The sequence below is a fragment of the Molothrus aeneus genome, unplaced genomic scaffold (genome assembly GCF_037042795.1).
Source record: "Molothrus aeneus isolate 106 unplaced genomic scaffold, BPBGC_Maene_1.0 scaffold_505, whole genome shotgun sequence".
Taxonomy (NCBI): Eukaryota; Metazoa; Chordata; class Aves; order Passeriformes; family Icteridae; genus Molothrus; species Molothrus aeneus.
Window position 1 is genome coordinate 1 of NW_027099182.1, and position 14,000 is coordinate 14,000.

The following is a 14,000-nucleotide window of genomic DNA, read 5'->3' on the forward strand; positions in this document are numbered from 1 at the left end:
AAAATGCCCCAAAATCCCCCCAAAATTCCAATTAATGACGCGATGAACGAGAAAATCGATGGACGAATAAATGAATAATTAATGAGGCGTTCATTAATTATGCAAATGAGGCTGACCGATGCCGACGCCGTCGTCCCAGTAGAGGCTCCCCGAGGCCTCCTGGGCGTCGTTGGGAGCCACGGTCAGGAGCAGCGGCTGCCGGCGGCTGGAAAGGGGAAAATCGGGGATTTGGGGCAAAAAATGGGGGAATTGGGCAATTCCCGAAATTGGGAATGTTGGGGGATGATTGGGGAGTAATTGGGGGTTAATTGGGGGATTAATTAGGGGATTATTGGGGAGTTATTAGGGGATTATTAGGGGATTATTGGGGATTTATTGGGGGATTTATTAGGGAATTATTAAGGGATTATTGGGGGTTATTGGGGATTTATTGGAGAATTATTAGGGAATTATTAAGGAATTAGTGGAGAATTATTGGGGATTTATTGGGGATTTATTAGGGAATTATTAAGGGATTATTGGGAGTTATTGAGGAATTATTAGGGAATTATTAAGGGATTATTGGGGGAAATTGGGGATTAATTGGGGATTAATTGGGGGTTTATTGGTGGTTAATTAGGGGATTAATTGGGGAGTTAATGGGGATTTATTGGGGGGTTATTGGGGAATTATTGGGGGATTATTAGGGAATTAATAGGGAGTTATTAGAGAATTATTAAGGGATTAATTAGGGGATTATTGGGGGTTTATTAGGGATTAATTAGGGGATTTATTGGGCAATTATTAGGGAATTAATAGGGAGTTATTAGGGAATTATTAAGGGATTAATTAGGGGATTATTGGGGAGTTATTGGGGAATTATTAGGGAATTATGAAGGGATTATTGGGGATTTATTGGGGGGTTTATTAGGGAATTATTAAGGGATTATTGGGGGTTATTGGGGATTTATTGGAGAATTATTAGGGAATTATTAAGGAATTAGTGGAGAATTATTGGGGATTTATTAGGGAATTATTAAGGGATTAATTAGGGGATTATTGGGGAGTTATTGGGGAATTATTAGGGGATTATTGGGGAGTTATTAGGGAATTATGAAGGGATTATTGGGGGGTTTATTAGGGAATTATTAAGGGATTATTGGGGGAAATTGGGGATTAATTTGGGGTTTATTGGGGGTTAATTAGGGGATTATTTGGGGAGTTAATGGGGATTTATTGGGGAATTATTGGGGAATTATTAGGGAATTAATAGGGAATTATTAGGGAATTATTAAGGGATTAATTAGGGGATTCTTGGGGGATTTATTGGGGAATTATTAGGGAATTATTAAGGGATTATTGGGGGGAAATTGGGGATTTATTAGGGAACTATTAAGGGATTATTGGGGGTTATTGGGGATTTATTGGAGAATTATTAGGGAATTATGAAGGGATTATTGGGAATTTATTGGGGGATTTATTAGGGAATTATTAAGGGATTATTGGCGGTTATTGGGGATTTATTGGAGAATTATTAGGGAATTATTAAGGAATTAGTGGAGAATTATTGGGGATTTATTGGGGATTTATGGGGATTTATTGGGGGATTTATTGGGGATTATCGGGGAATTATTGGGAAATTATTGGGGCACTATTGCGGGATTATTGGGGATTATTAGGGAATTATTAAGGGATTATTGGGGAATTAATGGGGAATTATTGTGGGATTATTGGGGCATTATTGGGGAATTATTAAGGGATTATTGGAGAATTATTGGGGATTTTTTGGGGGATTATTGGGGAATTATTGAGGATTTATTAGGGAATTATTAAGGGATTTATTGGAGGATTATTAGGCAATTATTGAGGATTTATTAGGGAATTATCAAGGGATTATTTTTAATTTTTTGACCTAAAAAGCCCCAAATCTCTGGAATTCCCCATTCTCACCTGAACTTGGTGTTGTTGGCCGGGAGCTGCTGGGGGAGGATGAGGCCGCCCCGGATGTGGACGTTGATGTGACCCAAAGGCGCCGGAAAGTTCCGGAACTGGCGCCGGACCCCGACCTCCTCATCCTGGGAAACAGCCACCAAATGGGGGAATTATTAGGGAATTATTGGGGAATTATTAGGGAATTATTAGGGAATTATTAAGGGATTATTAAGGGATTATTAGGGAATTATTGGGGAATTATTAGGGAATTATTAAGGGATTATTAAGGGAATTATTGGGGAATTATTAGGGAATTATTGGGGGATTATTAAGGGATTATTAGGGAATTATTGGGGAATTATTAGGGAATTATTAGGGAATTATTAAGGGATTATTAAGGGATTATTAGGGAATTATTGGGGAATTATTAGGGAATTATTAGGGAATTATTAAGGGATTATTAGGGAATTATTGGGGAATTATTAGGGAATTATTAAGGGATTATTAAGGGAATTATTGGGGAATTATTAGGGAATTATTAGGGAATTATTGGGGGATTATTAAGGGATTATTAGGGAATTATTGGGGAATTATTAGGGAATTATTAGGGAATTATTAAGGGATTATTAGGGAATTATTGGGGGATTATTGGGGAATTGTTGGGGAATTACTGGGGAATTATTGGGGAATTATTAGGGAATTATTAAGGGATTAGTGGGCAATTATTAAGGATTAATTGGAGAATTATTAAGGGATTATTGGGGGATTATTAGGGAATTATTGGGAAATAATTGGGGAATTGTTGGGGATTTATTGGAGAATTATTGGGGAATAATTGGGGATTTATTAGGGAATTATTAAGGGATTATTGGGGGATTACCGGGGAGTTATTAAGGGATTATTGGGGATTTATTAAGGGATTATTTGGGAATTATTGGAGAATTATTATGGGATTATTGGGGAATTATTGGGGATTATTGGGGAATTATTAGGGAATTATTAAGGGATTAATTAGGGAATTATTGGGGATTTATTGGGGGATTATTGGGAATTATTGGGGAATTATTAGGGAATTATAAAGGGATTATTGGAGAATTATTAGGGAATTATTAAGGGATTATTGGAAAATTATTGGGGATTTATTGGGAAATTATTGGGGATTAATTGGGGATTAATTGGGGGATTATTAGGGAATTATTAGGGAATTATTAAGGGATTATTGGGGATTATTAAGGTATTATTGGGAAATTATTGGGGATTATTGGGGGATTGTTGGGGGATTATTGGGGAATTATTGTGGATTTATTGGAGAATTATTAGGGAATTATTAAGGGATTACTGGGGAATTAATGGGGAATTATTAAGGGATTATTATTAATAAACAATAATTAGGCATTAATTAACTAATTAATGCCTCAACCAAGGGAACTCACGGTGTGGAAGTCGAACCAGCGAGCGTCGGGCAGGTACGCGCGCACCTGGGTCACGCCCTGCGGGGACATTTGGGGTTTGCGCCCAAAAACCCCAAATTTGGGACATTTTGGGATTTCCCCATTTCCCCCATTGGGTTTTTTGGGATTTCCCCCATTGGGTTTTTTGGGATTTCCCCTTTTTATTGGGATTTTCCCCATTTCCTCCCCTTTTGTTTTAGGATTTCCCACATTTCCCCTCTTTTCTTTTTTGGATTTTCCACATTTCCCCCATTCTTTTTTAGGATTTCCACCATTGGATTTTTAGGATTTCCCCCATTTTGCCCCATTGGGTTTTTAGGATTTCCCCCATTTCCCCCATTGGTGTTTTAGGATTTCCCCCATTTCCCCCATTGCGTTTTTGGGATTTCCCCCATTTCCCCATTGCATTTTTGGGATTTTCCCATTTCCCCCATTGGTGTTTTAGGATTTCCGCCATTTTGCCCCATTGGGTTTTTGGGATTTCCCCCATTGGGTTTTTTGGGATTTCCCCCATTTTGCCCCAGGTACGCGCGCACCTGGGTCACGCCCTGCGGGGACGTTCGGGGTTTGCACCCAAAAAATCCCAAATTTGGGACATTTTGGGATTTCCCATTTTGGGATTTCCCCATTTCTCCCATTGGGTTTTTGGGATTTCCCCCTTTTTATTGGGATTTTTCCCCATTTCCCCCCTTTTGTTTTTAGGATTTCCCCCATTTCCCCCCTTTTGTTTTTAGGATTTCCCCATTTCCCCGCTTTTGTTTTTAGGATTTTCCACATTTCCCCATTGGTGTTTTTGGGATTTCCCCCATTGGTTTTTAGGATTTCCCCCATTTTGCCCCATTGGATTTTGGGATTTTCCCCATTTCCCCCACTGGTTTTTAGGATTTCCCCCACTGGTTTTTAGGATTTCCCCCATTTCCCCCATTGGTGTTTTAGGATTTCCGCCATTTTGCCCCATTGCGTTTTTGGGATTTCTCCCATTTCTCCCATTCTTTTTTAGGATTTCCGCCATTTTGCCCATTGGGTTTTTAGGATTTCCCCCATTTTGCCCCAGGTACGCGCGCACCTGGGTCACGCCCTGCGGAGGACGTTCAGGGTTTGCACCCAAAAACCCCAAATTTGGGACATTTTGGGATTTCCCGATTTCCCCCATTGGGTTTTTGGGATTTCCCCCATTGGGTTTTTGGGATTTCCCCTTTTTTATTGGGATTTCCCCCATTTCCCCCCTTTTGTTTTTAGGATTTCCCCCATTTCCCCCTTTTTGTTTTTAGGATTTCCGCCATTTCCCCATTGGTGTTTTGGGATTTCCCCCATTGGTGTTTTGGGATTTCCCCCATTTCCCCCATTGGATTTTTGGGATTTCCCCTTTGGATTTTTCAATTTCTCCCCTTTTTTTGGGATTTCCCCCATTTCCCCCATGGATTTTTGGGATTTCCCCCATTGGTGTTTTGGGATTTGGGATTTCCCCCATTGGGTTTTTGGAATTTCCCCCATTGGCTTTTTTAGGATTTCCCCATTTCCCCCACTGGGATTTTGGGATTTTCCCCATTTCCCCATTGGTGTTTTTAGGATTTCCACCATTTCCCCCTTTTTGTTTTTAGGATTTCCCCCATTTCCCCCCTTTTGTTTTTAGGATTTCCGCCATTTCCCCATTGGTGTTTTGGGATTTCCCCTTCGGATTTTTCAATTTCTCCCCTTTTTTTTGGGATTTCCCCATTTCCCCCATTGGATTTTTGGGATTTCCCCATTAAATTTTTAGGATTTCTCATTTTTCCCATTTCCCCCCATTTTTCCCCATTGGGTTTTTGGGATTTCCCCCATTGGCTTTTTTGGGATTTCCCCCATTTCCCCCATTGGTGTTTTAGGATTTCCGCCATTTTGCCCCATTGGGTTTTTTAGGATTTCCCCATTTTCCCCATTCTTATTGGGATTTTCCCCATTTCCCCCATTTCCCCCTTTTTGTTTTTAGGATTTCCGCTATTTCCCCATTGGTGTTTTGGGATTTCCCCATTTCCCCCATGGATTTTTGGGATTTCCCCTTGGATTTTTTCATTTCTCCCTTTTTCTTTTTGGGATTTCCCCCATTTCCCCCATTGGGATTTTAGGATTTCCCCATTTCCCCCATTCTTTTTTAGGATTTCTGCCATTTCTCCCATTGCCTTTTTGGGATTTCCCGATTCCATTTTTAGGATTTCCCCATTTTTCCCATTTTCCCCCATTGGTGTTTTGGGATTTCCCCCATTGGCTTTTTGGGATTTTCCCTTGGATTTTTTCATTTCTCCCCTTTTATTTTGGGATTTCCCCCTTTTCCCCCCTTTTGTTTTTAGGATTTCCCCATTTCCCCCATTGGGTTTTTGGGATTTCCCCCATTTCCCCCATTCTTTTTTGGGATTTCCCCATTTTCCCCCATTGGCTTTTTGGGATTTCCCTCATTAAATTTTTGGGGTTTCCCATTTCCCCCATTGGTGTTTTGGGATTTCCCCCATTGGCTTTTTAGGGATTTCCCCCATTTCCCCCATTGGTGTTTTAGGATTTCCCCCATTTCTCCCATTGGGTTTTTGGGATTTCCCCCATTTCCCCCATGGGGTTTTTGGGATTTCCCCATTTCCCCCTTTTTGTTTTTAGGATTTCCCCCATTTCCCCCTTTTTGTTTTTAGGATTTCCGCCATTTCCCCATTGGTGTTTTGGGATTTCCCCCATTTCCCCCATTGGATTTTTGGGATTTCCCCTTTGGCTTTTTCAATTTCTCCCCTTTTTTTTGGGATTTCCCCCATTTCCCCCATTGGATTTTTGGGATTTCCCCATTAAATTTTTAGGATTCCCCATTTTTCCCATTTCCCCCCATTTTCCCCCATTGGGTTTTTGGAATTTCCCCCATTGGCTTTTTTGGGATTTCCCCCATTTCCCCCATTGGTGTTTTAGGATTTCCGCCATTTTGCCCCATTGGGTTTTTTAGGATTTCCCCCATTTCCCCCATTGGGTTTTTGGGATTCCCCCATTGGGTTTTTTAGGATTTCCCCATTTTCCCCATTCTTATTGGGATTTTCCCCATTTCCCCCATTGGGATTTTGGGATTTTCGCCATTTCCCCCATTGGGTTTTTAGGATTCCCCCCATTTCCCCCATTGGGATTTTGGGATTTCCCCCATTTCCCCCATTCTTTTTTAGGATTTCCCCCATTTCCCCATTGGGTTTTGGGGATTTCCCCCATTTCCCCCATTCTTTTTTAGGATTTCTGCCATTTCCCCCCTTTTGTTTTTAGGATTTCCCCCATTTCCCCATTGGTGTTTTGGGATTTCCCCCATTCTTTTTTGGGATTTCCCCCATTTCCCCCATGGATTTTTGGGATTTCCCCTTTGGCTTTTTCAATTTCTCCCCTTTTTTTGGGACTTCCCCCATTTCCCCCATTGGATTTTTGGGATTTCCCCATTAAATTTTTAGGATTCCCCATTTTTCCCATTTCCCCCCATTTTCCCCCATGGATTTTTGGGATTTCCCCTTTGGCTTTTTTAGGATTTCCCCATTTCCCCCACTGGGATTTTGGGATTTTCCCCATTTCCCCCATTGGTGTTTTTAGGATTTCCCCCATTTCCCCCTTTTTGTTTTTAGGATTTACCCCATTTCCCCCCTTTTGTTTTTAGGATTTCCGCCATTTCCCCATTGGTGTTTTGGGATTTCCCCTTCGGATTTTTCAATTTCTCCCCTTTTTTTTTGGGATTTCCCCCATTTCCCCCATTGGATTTTTGGGATTTCCCCATTACATTTTTAGGATTTCCCATTTTTTCCCATTTTTCCCCCATTTTTTCCTCACCGGCTCCAGCACGGGGCTGACCAGGAGCCCCTCCCCCCACAGGAACTGACGGTCCAGGTCCCACGTGGTTCTGTCCTCCACAAATCTGGGGCAAAAAACCACAAATTTGGGCAAATCCGCCCAAAAAATCACCCAAAATAATTAAAAATATTAATTTTAACAATAATTAATAAAATAATAACGATTTTTGTCTCGTGGTTCTGTCCTCCACAAATCTGGGGCAAAAAACCACAAATTTGGGCAAATCCACCCAAAAAATCCCCCAAAATAATTAAAATAAAAAAAAATAAATATTAATTTTAACACTAATTAATAAAATAATAACGATTTTTTGTCTCGTGGTTCTGTCCTCCACAAATCTGGGGCAAAAAACCACAAATTTGGGCAAATCCGCCCAAAAAATCCCCCAAAATAATTAAAAATATTAATTTTAACACTAATTAATAAAATAATAACGATTTTTTGTCTCGTGGTTCTGTCCTCCACAAATCTGGGGCAAAAAACCACAAATTTGGGCAAATCCGCCCCAAAAAATCACCCAAAATAATTAAAAAAAAAGGAAATATTAATTTTAACACTAATTAATAAAATAATAACGATTTTTTGTCCATTAAAGGGGATTTTGGGGCCTGAAAAGAGGCAATTTTTGGGGTGAAAAAAGGCGATTTTTGGGGTGAAAAAATGGTGATTTTTTTGGGCTGAAAAGAGGTGATTTTGGGGCCAAAACCCATGAGTTTGGGGTGATAAAAAAATGGATTTTTTGGGGTGACAAAAGAGCAATTTTGAGGTGAAAAATGGCGATTTTTGGGGTGGAAAATGATGATTTTGGGGTGAAAAAATGGCGATTTTTGGGGCAAAACAAAGGGGGGATTGTGGGGTGAGAAGCAGGGATTTTTGGGGTGAAAAGAGGTGATTTTGGGGAGAAAAAAGGCGATTTTTGGGGTGAAAAAAGGTGATTTTGGGGCTAAAAACAATGATTTTGGGCTGGCACAAGGGATTTTTTGGGGTGAGAAAAAAGGTGATTTTTGGGGTGAAAAGTGTCAATTTTGGGGCTAAAAATGAAGATTTTTGGGCTGACAAAAAGGGGATTTTTTGGGGCGACAAAAGGGCAGTTTGGAGGTGAAAAATGGCGATTTTTGGGTGGAAAAAGGCGATTTTTGGGGCAAAAAAAGGGGCGATTTTGGGGGGAGAAGCAGGGATTTTTGGGGTGAAAAAGGTGAATTTTTGGGGTGAAAAAAAGGTGAATTTTGGGGTAAAAAAGGGTGAATTTGGGGTGAAAAAAGTGATTTTTGGGATGAAAAAAGGTGATTTTTGGGGTGAATAAAAAGGTGATTTCTGGGATAAAAAAAAGGTGATTTTTGGGGTAAAAAAGGAAATTTTTAGGGTGAAAAAAGGGGGTTTTTCGGGTGAAAAATGCGAATTTTTGGGGCAAAACCCTGTGATATTGGGGTGAAAAAAATGGCGATTTTTGGGGTGAAAAATGGCGATTTTGGGGTGGTAAAGGGGCAGTTTTGAGGTGAAAAATGGCGATTTTTGAGTGGAAAAAAGGCGATTTTTGGGTGGAAAATGGCGATTTTGGCGTGACAGGAGGTGATTTTGGGGTGGAAAATGATGATTTTGGGGCAAAAATAGGGGGGATTTTGGGGTGAAAAATCTAAATTTTTGGGGCAAAATCTTGTGCTATTGGGGTGAAAAAAGGTGATTTTTGGGGTGAAAAAAGGTAATTTTTGGGGTGAAAAAAAGGGGGATTTTTGGGGTGAAAAGAGTCGATTTTGGGGCTAAAACCAAGGAGTTTGGGGTGACAAAAAGGTGATTTTTTGGGGTGACAAAAGTGCAATTTTGAGGTGAAAAAGGGCGATTTTGGGCTGGAAAATGATGATTTTGGGGTGAAAAAATGGCGATTTTTGGGGCAAAAAAAAGGAGGGATTGTGGGGTGAGAAGCAGGGATTTTTGGGGTGAAAAGAGGTGATTTTGGGGAGAAAAAAGGCGATTTTTGGGGTGAAAAAAGGTGATTTTGGGGCTAAAAACAATGATTTTGGGCTGGCACAAGGGATTTTTTGGGGTGAGAAAAAAGGTGATTTTTGGGGTGAAAAGTGTCAATTTTGGGGCTAAAAATGAAGATTTTTGGGCTGACAAAAAGGGGATTTTTTGGGGCGACAAAAGGGCAGTTTGGAGGTGAAAAATGGCGATTTTTGGGTGGAAAAAGGCGATTTTTGGGGCAAAAAAAGGGGCGATTTTGGGGGGAGAAGCAGGGATTTTTGGGGTGAAAAAGGTGAATTTTTGGGGTGAAAAAAAGGTGAATTTTGGGGTAAAAAAGGGTGAATTTGGGGTGAAAAAAGTGATTTTTGGGATGAAAAAAGGTGATTTTTGGGGTGAATAAAAAGGTGATTTCTGGGATAAAAAAAAGGTGATTTTTGGGGTAAAAAAGGAAATTTTTAGGGTGAAAAAAGGGGGTTTTTCGGGTGAAAAATGCGAATTTTTGGGGCAAAACCCTGTGATATTGGGGTGAAAAAAATGGCGATTTTTGGGGTGAAAAATGGCGATTTTGGGGTGGTAAAGGGGCAGTTTTGAGGTGAAAAATGGCGATTTTTGAGTGGAAAAAAGGCGATTTTTGGGTGGAAAATGGCGATTTTGGCGTGACAGGAGGTGATTTTGGGGTGGAAAATGATGATTTTGGGGCAAAAATAGGGGGGATTTTGGGGTGAAAAATCTAAATTTTTGGGGCAAAATCTTGTGCTATTGGGGTGAAAAAAGGTGATTTTTGGGGTGAAAAAAGGTAATTTTTGTGGTGAAAAAAAGGGGGATTTTTGGGGTGAAAAGAGTCGATTTTGGGGCTAAAACCAAGGAGTTTGGGGTGACAAAAAGGTGATTTTTTGGGGTGACAAAAGTGCAATTTTGAGGTGAAAAAGGGCGATTTTGGGCTGGAAAATGATGATTTTGGGGTGAAAAAATGGCGATTTTTGGGGCAAAAAAAAGGAGGGATTGTGGGGTGAGAAGCAGGGATTTTTGGGGTGAAAAGAGGTGATTTTGGGGAGAAAAAAGGCGATTTTTGGGGTGAAAAAAGGTGATTTTGGGGCTAAAAACAATGATTTTGGGCTGGCACAAAGAGGATTTTTTGGGTTGAGAAAAAAGGTGATTTTTGGGGCGAAAACAGTCGATTTTGGGGCTAAAAATGAAGATTTTGGGCTGACAAAAAGGGGATTTTTTGGGGTGACAAAAGGGCAGTTTGGAGGTGAAAAATGGCGATTTTTGGGGTGGAAAAAGGAGGGATTGTGGGGTGAGAAGCAGGGATTTTTGGGGTGAAATATGAGAATTTTTGGGGTGAAAAAGGCAATTTTGGGGTGAAAAAAAGGCGATTTTTGGGGTAAAAAAAGGGGGATTTTTGGGGTGAAAAAGGCGATTTTTGGGGTCAAAAAAGGGCTTTTTTGGGTGAAAAATGCAACTTTTTGGGGCAAAACCCTGTGATATTGGGGTGAAAAAAATGGCGATTTTTGGGGTGACAAAAGGGCGATTTTTGAGGTGAAAAGAGGCGATTTTTGGGGTGAAAAGAGGCGATTTTGGGGCCAAACCCCATGATAAAAAATTTGATTTTTTGGGGTGACAAAAGGGCGATTTTGAGGTGAAAAATGGCGATTTTGGGGTGGAAAAAGGCGAATTTTGGGGTGAAAAAAGGGCGATTTTTGGGGTAAAAGTGTCGATTTTGGGGCTAAAAATGCTGATTTTGGGCTGGCACAAAGGGGGTTTTTTGGGGTGACAAAAGGGCGATTTTGAGGTGAAAAATGGCAATTTTGGGGTGGAAAAAGGCGAATTTTGGGGTGAAAAAAGGGCGATTTTTGGGGTAAAAGTGTCGATTTTGGGGCTAAAAATGCTGATTTTGGGCTGGCACAAAGGGGGTTTTTTGGGGTGACAAAAGGGCGATTTTTGGGGTGCAAAGAGGCGATTTTGGGCACTGACTCGTGCAGCAGGGGCCGCAGCACGGTGTGGCCGCGGGCGTGGGCGCGGAACAGCAGCGAGTACAGCAGCGGCAGCAGGCGGTAGCGCAGCCCCAGGACGCGGCGGGACAGGGCCACGAAGGTCGAGTTCCAGGCCACCGGGTCCTGGCGCTGGAATGGGGCGAAAAAAGGGGATTTTGGTCAATTTGGGGGGGTTTGAGGGGGTTTGGGGGGGGGAATATGGAGGGGGAGTTTGGGGGTTGGTGGGGAAAATGTTGTGGGAAATGAGGGGGGAGTTGGGGGGAAATGGGGGAAAATAATGGGGGAAATATGGGGAAAATGGGGAAAATAATGGGGGAAATATGGGAAATAATGGGGGAAAATATGGGGAAAATATGGAGAAAATATTAAAAATAATGGAGAAAAATATGGGAAAAATATGGGAAAATATGAAAAATAATGGGGGAAAATATGGGGGAAAATGGGGAAAAACATAGGGAAGATACGGGGGAAAATGGGGAAAAATAATGGGGAAAATATGGGGGAAAATGGGGAAAAACATGGGGAAGATATGGGGGAAAAATGGGGAAAAATAATGGGGAAAATATGGGGAAAAATGGGGAAAATATTGGGGAAATATGGGAAATAATGGGGGAAAATATGGGGAAAAAATGGGGAAATATGGGGAAAATATGAGGAAAAATGGGGAAAATATGAGGGGAAAATGGGGAAATATAATGGGGAAAATAATGGGGGAAAAATGGGGAAAATGTGGGGTAAAAATGGGGGGATAATAGGGAGAAAATGGGGAAATAATGGGGAAAATAGGAAAAATAACGGGGGAAATATGGGAAAAATAATGGGGGAAATATGGGAAATAAAGAGAAAAAAATGAAAATAAAATGGGAAATAATGGGGAAATAGGGGAAAAATAATTGGGGAAAAATGGGGAAAAAATAGGGGAAAATATGAAAAATAATGGGGGAAATATGGGGAAAAAATGGGGAAATATGGGGAAAATATGAGGAAAAATGGGGAAATATAATGGGGAAAATATGGGGAAAAATGGGGAAAATAATGGGGGAAATATGGGGAAAAAAGAGAAAAAATGAAAATAAAATGGGAAATAATGGGGAAAATATGGGGAAAAATGGGGAAAAATAATGGGGGAAAATGGGGAAAATAATGGGGGAAATATGGGAAATAAAGAGAACAAATGAAAATAAAATGGGAAATAATGGGGAAATATGGGAAAAATAATGGGGAAAATAATGGGGGAAATATGGGAAATAAAGAGAAAAAAATGAAAATAAAATGGGAAATAATGGGGAAAGAGAGGGAAAATAATGGGGGAATAATGGGGGAAATATGGGAAAATATGGGGGATATATGGGGGAAATATGGGAAATAAAGGGAAAATATTCGGGCAATGAAGGAAAAAGGGGAAAAAGGGGAATTTTGGGGATTTTTGGGGGGATTTCCCCACCTTGTCGCGGTTGCCGTTGTGGTTGCGCGAGTAGGGGTAGAAGGCGCCGAGCTCCATCCAGCGGGCGCAGAGCTCGAACGAGGGCTCCCCGAAAAAGCCGCAGATGTCGGCCCCGGTCTGCCCCAAAAGGCAGCAAAAATCTCATCAAATCCAGCCAAAAATCCCCCAAAAATGAGGCCAAAATGCCATAAAAATGCAGAAAAAAATCCCCCAAGAATGAGGCCAAAATGCCATAAAAACCCAGCAAAAAATCCCATAAACCCCAGGCCAAAATCCCAAAATAATGAGCCCAAAATCCCATCAAATTCACCCAAAAATCCCCCAAAAAATGAGGCCAAAATGCCATAAAAATGCAGAAAAAAATCCCCCAAAAATGAGGCCAAAATGCCATAAAAATGCAGAAAAAAATCCCCCAAAAATGAGGCCAAAATGCCATAAAAACCCAGTAAAAATCCCCAAAAATGAGGCCAAAATGCCATAAAAACCCGGCAAAAATCCCATAAAAATGAGACCAAAATCGCATCAAATCCAGCCAAAAATCCCCCAAAAATGAGGCCAAAATGCCATAAAAATGCAGAAAAAAATCCCCCAAAAATGAGGCCAAAATGCCATAAAAACCCAGTAAAAATCCCCCAAAAATGAGGCCAAAATGCCATAAAAACCCAGCCAAAAATCCCCCAAAAATGAGGCCAAAATGCCATAAAAACCCAGCCAAAAATCCCCCAAAAATGAGGCCAAAATGCCATAAAAACCCAGCCAAAAATCCCCCAAAAATGAGGCCAAAATGCCATAAAAACCCAGCAAAAAATCCCCCAAAAATGAGGCCAAAATGCCATAAAAATGCAGAAAAAAATCCCCCAAAAATGAGGCCAAAATGCCATAAAAACCCGGCAAAAATCCCATAAAAATGAGACCAAAATCGCATCAAATCCAGCCAAAAATCCCCCAAAAATGAGGCCAAAATGCCATAAAAACCCAGTAAAAATCCCCCAAAAATGAGGCCAAAATGCCATAAAAACCCAGCCAAAAATCCCCCAAAAATGAGGCCAAAATGCCATAAAAATGCAGAAAAAAATCCCCCAAGAATGAGGCCAAAATGCCAAAAAAACCCGGCAAAATCCCCCAAAAATGAGCCCAAAATGCCATAAAAACCCAGCAAAAATCCCATAAAAATGAGCCCAAAATGCCATAAAAACCCAGCAGAAAATCCCATAAAAATGAGCCCAAAATCCCAAAATAATGAGCCCAAAATCCCATCAAATCCAGCCAAAAATCCTCCAAAAAATGAGGCCAAAATGCCAAAAAAACCCGGCAAAAAATCCCAAAAAAATGAGCCCAAAATGCCATAAAAACCCAGCAAAAATCCCATAAAAATGAGGCCAAAATGCCATAAAAACCCAGCCAAAAATC

The 14,000-nt window shown here is 40.8% G+C and overlaps 1 protein-coding gene across 1 annotated transcript; it reads right to left on the reverse strand.

Annotated features, from left to right (window-relative positions):
- Positions 1-116: 116 nt before the first annotated feature.
- On the reverse strand, positions 117-12,707 carry LOC136571021 (sucrase-isomaltase, intestinal-like; the record flags this gene model as incomplete). The annotated part of the gene is made up of 6 exons (XM_066571429.1): positions 117-205; positions 1,930-2,054; positions 3,345-3,401; positions 7,173-7,257; positions 11,127-11,275; positions 12,591-12,707. Coding segments are annotated over 6 exons (622 nt in total), but the record flags the coding sequence as incomplete, so codon positions are not given.
- Positions 12,708-14,000: the final 1,293 nt, after the last annotated feature.